The 7,609-nt window shown below is 54.7% G+C and overlaps 1 protein-coding gene across 1 annotated transcript in view; it reads left to right on the forward strand.

Annotated features, from left to right (window-relative positions):
• The window catches only part of PTPN22 (protein tyrosine phosphatase, non-receptor type 22 (lymphoid)), a gene marked incomplete at its 3' end in the record, with an annotated part of 11,003 nt that extends 3,414 nt beyond the window's left edge, over positions 1–7,589 (forward strand). Inside the window, exons 3-13 of the mRNA XM_010148195.1 lie at positions 145–221; positions 1,038–1,133; positions 1,537–1,575; positions 1,909–1,980; positions 2,072–2,131; positions 2,578–2,720; positions 3,245–3,311; positions 4,111–4,188; positions 4,729–4,821; positions 6,202–6,278; positions 6,986–7,589. Of these exons, the coding sequence (XP_010146497.1) occupies positions 145–221; positions 1,038–1,133; positions 1,537–1,575; positions 1,909–1,980; positions 2,072–2,131; positions 2,578–2,720; positions 3,245–3,311; positions 4,111–4,188; positions 4,729–4,821; positions 6,202–6,278; positions 6,986–7,589 (1,406 nt within the window). The remainder of the gene's footprint in view (positions 1–144; positions 222–1,037; positions 1,134–1,536; positions 1,576–1,908; positions 1,981–2,071; positions 2,132–2,577; positions 2,721–3,244; positions 3,312–4,110; positions 4,189–4,728; positions 4,822–6,201; positions 6,279–6,985) is intronic.
• Between the last annotated feature and the right edge of the window lie 20 nt (positions 7,590–7,609).

Raw genomic sequence — 7,609 nt, forward strand, 5'->3', positions numbered from 1 at the left:
GCATTAGCTGCCTGCGTAGCCACCCACCTGCTGCGGGTGAGCTCTGTACATGCTCCTCCCAAGCACCTTCTACCGCAGTCGGGGCAGCCCAGCTACCACGGGAGACAAACAGTAACTGCTGCTGTTTCTGCTTTGTGCCTGCAGTTGACCACAGCAGAGTGGAGTTGTCCCTGGTTACGTCGGATGCAGATTCCCATTACATCAATGCCAACTTCATCAAGGTATTGCTTCTGTCCTTCCTTCTGGAAGGACTGCGCAGCAGTTTCTGGGCCGTGCTCGAGGGTAACTGGTGTGAAGACGTGTACGATCAGTGCCCCCTTCAACCCCCCCCGCAGCACAGAGGCACTGGGCTACCGAGCAAGGGACGTGTGCTCATGCTGGGCGGGTGGTGGAACAGTTTGTGGCTCACAGCCCCAACTTCCTTGTCAGTGTCCCTGCCCTTGGTGGGTGATGGTGGCCAGAGTCACCGTGCCTGAAACCAGTGCAGACGCAGGAAGCCTTGCACTGCAGCACAGCCGAGACCCGCCGCAGCGGCCAGCAGCGGAGCAGGGCAATCCAGGCTGGCTCTCCATCAGGAGCTCTGTGTGTTCTGGGACTCTCCTCTTCCCCAGACCCTTCTCAGATAGATAGGTGGAAGGTTTCCTTCATCCTCCATCGCAGTGAGCGAGGGTTCTGTGTAACCTGGCTGCAAACAGACCTTCCCAAGGGGATCGCAGCTCTTTGACCGACCGCCACAGCCGTGCCGAGCTGCAGAGCTGGGTCAGCTCTTGCAACATCACCTCCACGCTCCCAAATGCACTGCAGGGACTGGGGGTCTCTGGGAGCCCCCTGGCTTGGGTCTGCCTTTGGGAGGGTTGAACACCATTGGTTTCTGGTTGCTTAATTTAATGTAGATGCCTGAAATTTAACTCTATAAAAGCCCTTCTATATCCTTAATGGGCTCACTGAATAGAAGTAAGATTCAGAAAGAGGAGTGACTATTTCTGCCAGTGAACTATGCCAAGACGCCTCCGTGTCTGATCTGAATGTTGTTTCAGGGCGTCTATGGACCAAGAGCATACATTGCAACCCAGGGTCCTCTCCCCAACACAGTCACTGACTTTTGGAGAATGATTTGGGAGTACGAAGTCCTGGTAAGGTGCAGATTTATATGCCTTTCTTTCTTTTCAACGAGAAAAGTCATCCGTACAGCCAGCTAGAAGTCCTTTTGGACTAAGCAGACAGTGGAAGTGCCAGCGTTTTACTCCAGATGTTGTGTGTGCCCCACATCCTTCCCGTGAGCCTCCTCCACACTCGTGCTGAGGCAGGAGTCTGCTCGTGGCTGTCCCTGCGTTCGGGCTCTGAGGGGGAAAGGTCTTTGCGCCCAGGCTGTGGATGATGTCCTGGGTTTGACCAGCCATGCAGTCTGGGGCCCTGGGGAAGGCGGCCCACAGAGCTTCCTCACTGCTGACAAGTCCCTGCGAGGGATGAGTTTGATTTTGCTGCCTGGATAAGAAACTTGTGCTCAGACTTTTCTAATGAACCTTCTTTCTGCAGATTGTGGTCATGGCTTGTATGGAGTTTGAAATGGGGAAGGTGAGTAACGTGACAGAGGTGGCCTCTGCTGTGGCAGCGCCAGGGCGGGGGGGACAGAGGCAGACCGATTAAATCCCATCAGGAAGGTTCTGTTTGAGACAAGCTGTTTCCCAAGTCTCCAGCTGCCAATGCTTAAACTGTACCTGGTAGTGTAGCCAGCCTCTTTGGGAGGGAAAAGCCAGCAGTGATGGCTCCAGGGAAGGGGAGGCTGGAGCTGGCCGGCAGCGAGAGCCGGGCCTCCTCCCTGCATGAGTTTCCCGCTGCAAGAGGAGACAGGAGACGGGGCGGGTGGCCGGCGGTAAATAACCAAGCATGTCCTGCTGCTCCCAACAGAAGAAATGCGAGCGGTACTGGGCAGAGGCGGGCAGCTCTCCCCTGCAGTGCGGTCCTTTCTCCGTCGCCTGTGTGAGTACAGCTGCCGCGAGCACCGTGGCACACCACGCGCGCTGGAAACTCCCGTCATCCACAGAAAATATGACTCTCACTTCTTCCGCAGGAAGCTGAAGAGAAGAAAAATGAGTATGTGATCAGGACTTTGAAGGTGACCCTGAAGGAGGTAAGTAGGGAAGGTCAAGGCAAGAAATCATCTTGGCTAGCTTTATTATATCAATAATGTATTAAAATGTGGCACCCTGTGCAGAAAAGATTACGCTGCCCAGCCCGCTGGATTAGATTTGACAGCGGCTGAAGGAACAAAGACAGGGGAAAACTAACTAACTCAAAACTGAATTTCTGAAGCTGTTGTTCAGTCATGGCAATTCAGACCCCAGGTAAGCAAGGCCAACAGGTAACGCCTAGAATGTGCTGAAATGGTGCTTCTGTGGCCAGAAGAGCTACAAACAGCACCTCTGACCTTTGGCTACCGATGCAGACGGGAACTGGAGCCATCTGCAGCACAGCAGCTTCCCCTTGCTGTGCCGACATCCTGGTCTGTCCCCATGGGAGCTGCAGCAGCGTCCCCTCGGCGGCACAGACCCTGCCAGCGTCTTTCTCCTCTTGCAGGAAATCCGCACCGTCCACCAGTTCCACTATAAAAACTGGCCGGACCATGACGTCCCCTCGTCCATTGACCCCATCCTGGAGCTCATCGAGGAGATTCGCTGCTACCAGCCGGACGACAGCGTCCCCATCTGCATCCACTGCAGGTGGGTGAGCCGGCCACCGGGGAAGTGCTGCCGGCCCCCCATGCTCTCGCTGCCTGAGTGGCCGCAGCAGGGCTGGCAGCCAGCGCAAGCCTGCAGCCAGGCTCCTCTCCTGGGAAGTCCTACGGCAAAGGTGTCCTCTAGGACAGCCAGCACAGCCGGGTGGTGCAGACAGGTAGCGCCAGGCCAGCGAGAGCATGCATAGTGAAGAGGCCTCCATGGGTAGTTAAGAGACCACCGACACCAGGCATGTCCATGCACGGGCTGTTCACCACCAGACGGAGAGGTGTTCACAGGAGCAGGAGATGTACTTCCAGCCTGCAGCAAAGCTGTGGGCAGGAGGGACCGTACGTTGGACTGGTGGAGGTCCAGCAGGAGCTGGAGGGCCGTGTGTGGGTCTGCACCTCCCACGCTGTGGAGCGGGAGGTCACAGGAGGCCGTGGATTGTTTACAAATGTTCTTGTCAGAAAATACAGCGTGCCCCCCCTCTGAGCTGACTCGCAACCCTGCTGTGACTGTCATTGCAGTGCCGGCTGCGGGAGAACAGGCGTCATCTGTGCCATCGACTACACCCAGAAGCTGCTGCGGGACGGGGTGAGTGTCAGCCAGCCCGCGCCCTCACCCCTGCATCGCTGCCTCTCCCTTGCCTGCTCCCCCCCTGTCCTCCCCTCCACCCCTCGACTGCACGCAGGCATATTTCAGAGGACAGCCGTGAATGGGAGCTCCCCCCCAGCCCAACTGGGAAGTGGCGGGGGCCAAACCGCTGACACCCCATTCCCAGTTTGTGTTGCTTCTCTCTCTTCAGACTCTGCACTGTCCCTTGCCATTGCTTCCCTCTCCATCCCGATGTGAACAGCCCCCGATGCTTGTACTGCTGGGGCAGGGTCCCCCCTCCCACTGCTCCCTCTGGCAGGATTTTCAGATCAAGGGGCTTGGCTCTGCGCTGGCCTCAGTCTTCAGTGCGAGGTCCCTGTCTGTATTTGTCTCCCTGCCCTTAATCAGAAATCCAGGGGTTCCAAATTAGCACCTCACTTTACTCTGGCTTTTCAATAAAAACGTGGAGTAAAATTAATTGAACAGTGGAGCCGGGTCTCTGAGGATCGGCTGTGTTTTGTACTGCAGCAAGCCTGGACCCGCTGGCCTGGGAAATCCATCCCTTGCCCTTCGTGCTATTCACAGCTGCTGCCTGTGCCGTTAGGGAAGGGGATTTTCTGCCAAGTGCGAGCAGGGGGTACCTTGGCTCATGATCAAAAATGGTCCTTTAAGCTGGTCCTTTGTTAAAAATTCCTGCAATAGCAGGCCTGGATGTCAGCTACTGCTCTAAACTGCATCACGACTTGGAAGCTGCTTGGAATTAGACCTGTCCGTAATTTTTCATCTTTTCTCTTGCAAGATCATTCCAGTGAACTTCAGTATTTTCAGTCTGATCCAGGAAATGCGCACACAAAGACCTTCCATAGTGCAGACCAAGGTGCGTTCAGCAAATATCACCAACTGGTGCATTTTCCCTGCTGGGACCTCAGCTTTTCCCAGGAGGGTTCGCAGTAAGGAAAAACAGAGCGGCTGGTGCTGCTGGGAACTGGGGCGTGCAGATGTTCCGAAAGGTCCCTTTTTGGAACAGAAGAATGCCTTTGCAGCCATGAATTTGGTAGCTGAGCATTTCCCCGTAGACAGCTGGAAGAGCTTGGTGCTTGCAGCCCGATTTATCGAACGCTTACACTGTGAAACAAGAGACTGTCCAGGAAATAAAGTGGGAACTCTTCTCAGCTGAGACAGGCTGAAGAGAAAGCTCGATGTAGAACAGCATTGTTTGTGCACCCAAAAAACCCCCAAATGCTTCAGTGTGAACCCTTTGAAATCTGTGGCTTCTACCTTTTCTAAGAACTTAGCCTGCCAGTGGGCCGGACAGCAGCAGCTTCTCTCAGGCTGGTGCTTGATCTGGGTGCAGATGACCATTTACAGGCACTGCAGGGGCTGGCTCTCACGTCCGTTTTATTTGTCTGGAACGCAGGAGCAGTACGAGCTGGTTTACGATGCGGTGATTGAGCTCTTCAAAAGGCAGATTAAAGCACTCAGTGCCCAGGAAGATTCTGCTGCTTCACAGGTAAAAGCCTCAGGATACACACTGCCTCGTGCACCCTTGGGCATGCCAGCTCCAGCCTCGCTCCTACTGCAGAGCTCTCCCAGAATTAATGTTTTCCACTAAGCTTTGTGCCCAGACTGCGCCTCTCTCCTAGTTACCCCATAACAATCCAGCTGAACGTGCAATACTTATCACGGGATTTGGCCCCAAGCGAGAGTGAAGTTTTCTTGGGTCTCAAAACCGTTTTCTGTACACTTTTATAATTGTTTAATGTAGTGAATGAGTAGAAAAGCACCAGCTCTCTCCAGTAGCAGCTGATTTCCAAGTGGAGGTGCCAGTGAAACGTGTCCTCATGGAGTGCTTGCCAGCCAAAGCGTGACTTTCAATGGAGTTTGGGAAGCTTGGGCGCACAAGGCGGCACGGCGGAGTGTTAGTCTGCACTGCGGCAGCGTTCTAGTGAGGCAGTCAGCATTACAGCCTGTCTGTGGGCAGAGTAGGCACAAATACCTTGTGAAAAAACATATCAGAGTCTTTCAAATCTGATATGACTCCAAGGAAAACCAGTGTGGTCTTTGTATGAAGTTGCACAGGGGCAGGAACACCCGAACCATCCATGGTTAAGCTTTCGCTGGTTGCTGCTGTTGTTCTGTGACTGCTGGCACAAGCCTTACGTTGCCTGTGCCGCTGAGTGCGAGCTGGCTGAAGTACTGCCATGGGGCAAGGGCTGAAAGGTTACGGTTAGCTTGTTTTGCCAGAAGCTTTTACCCAAAGGATTGGGAACAGGGTCCTGCAATGGAGCTCATGCCTCAGTTTTGCATTAGGATTTGCAGGGTGTTCCAGGCCAGAACTGGCTGAGAAGGGAGCTGGAAGGAACCTCTCCCTGCATGCTGTGGGCAGTCTGTGAGCAAAGGAGATGCAAGACTAGGTCGACACAAAATGCAAACGGTTCCAGCCCGGATGTGGTTTTGTAGCTCCTGGCCAGACCTCTCGCCCAACTAAACCTCACTGCCCTGTGAAAGCACCGTGCAGCGTGTGGGGGATGGTCGCATGCTGGGGTGTCACCAACAGCATCAGCACCCGGCCGGCCAGGCTGAGAGCCTGCGCGGGGTCCTGAGGGCAGAGCTGCCTGCGCCGGCTCTTTGTGGGTGTCTGCAAGCACTGATGGGTGCGCGGCTTGCTGTCCTCTCACTGCAAAAAGCTGCTGACAGGAATTGCTGTTCTGGAGGTTCTGTCCTCAGTTTGTTTTCAGCTCCAACTTGGTGTTTTCAAGTTGGTGTTTGTCATTTCCAAACTGCATTAATAATTAAAAGTAGTTGGCACAAATTCCAACTCCTGAAATAGCACGTTTGTGTCCTTTGCATTCTTCCTTCTCAGTTGTTTTCTGACCTGTTCTTTCACTAGGTACAAACAAGGCATCCTGTGGCCAAGCCGCTTCTGACTCCCGTGGAAGATATTTATTCTCTGAGACTACTAACCTGGTAAGGCCGCAGCACAGGTATCCCTGGGTTAGCAGTTACAGTCCCCCATAGGATTTCAGGGAGATGCGTTATTTTACATGTGCTTTGTGACAGTTCTGTTTGAATGTTGCATTTGTCATCAGGATCTGCAGCCCCCCAGGTCCCACTTTGCCTCCCACATTTGTTCCTCATTTTCCCTGCATGCTGTGATCTGTCCCCCTCCGCTGCCCTTGGCTCTGTTTCAGGTTGTGCTTACACGAGACACCCCTGAGCTGGTTCCTCCAGCCCTCTGTCCGGAGCTGTGCACCCCGACCGGTCCCCTCCTTCATCGGCACATCCCACTCTGGTGTCTCTTGCTGTAGGAGCACAAGCTGGAGGAGTCTAGCTTCCCAGCATGGGCAGCTTCGGAGGGTGGCAAGATCTTTCCGTGGGCATGTTTTGGTTTGCAGCATCTGCTTTCTGTAAATAATGTCACTTTTTGGTGTAGTCTGCACTGAGGGTGTAGTTTACTGTGTAAAGGGGCCTCTGTTCACCATTTAACGGTGATGAAACAGGGTACCAGGGTGTGCAGTCCTTCCCTGTGCTCCTTGCTTGAGGCTGAGCTGGGCTCTGCGCGCCTGGGGGATGAATCTGCTCTAGGAGCATGTGGTGGGGCCTTGTTAGTAAGGCCAACGCAGATTTCTGAGTGCTAGATGGCTTTGATTCCACATCACGGTGCTTCATTGCAGCTCAGAGCAAGAGGAGCAGGATGTGCATCACCATCTTCCTCCGGTGGTACGAAGAAAAGCATCCCTGACATCGTCTGCCACAGGAGCACACGAGAGCTCTGGACGCGGCGCCCCTCGCATCAGACAGGCCATCTCCTTTGGCACTTTGAACTTCTTCAGCTGCAGGAAAGCAGCTGCCACTGAGACGTGGGGTGTGGGGGACGCCCTTCAGAAACGCTGCAGTTGGGAGTTCAACAGCGTCTCTCCTGAGCAGCTGCTCCTGAACGTGGAACCGAAGGGAGCGGGCAGGAGAGGGCCTCGTGGCAGAGCCCTGCTGACACGGACAGCATCAACCCCTTTTGTGCTGGCGCAGTGGGGAGGAGGCTGGGAATGGGATGGAGGGGATGCAAAGCCTGTTCTGAGCGCGCAGTTGCCCAGTGCCTGCTACATGGGTGTCCAGGTGAAGCAGCAGGACGGATTTTCCCCCGTCGAGCTGAGCCACTCGAGCCAAGAAGGGGACGGCGCCCCAGGCTGCAAGAACCGTGGGCGATGGCCTTACCCTTACTTCTGCTCGGCAGAAGACCCCTACTTCTCTCCAACCTCCCCAGACGACCCCGCGTCCCCGGTGTTTGCTGAGTGCTTTGT

Source organism: Eurypyga helias, unplaced genomic scaffold (genome assembly GCF_000690775.1).
Source record: "Eurypyga helias isolate BGI_N326 unplaced genomic scaffold, ASM69077v1 scaffold24133, whole genome shotgun sequence".
NCBI classification, from domain to species: Eukaryota; Metazoa; Chordata; class Aves; order Eurypygiformes; family Eurypygidae; genus Eurypyga; species Eurypyga helias.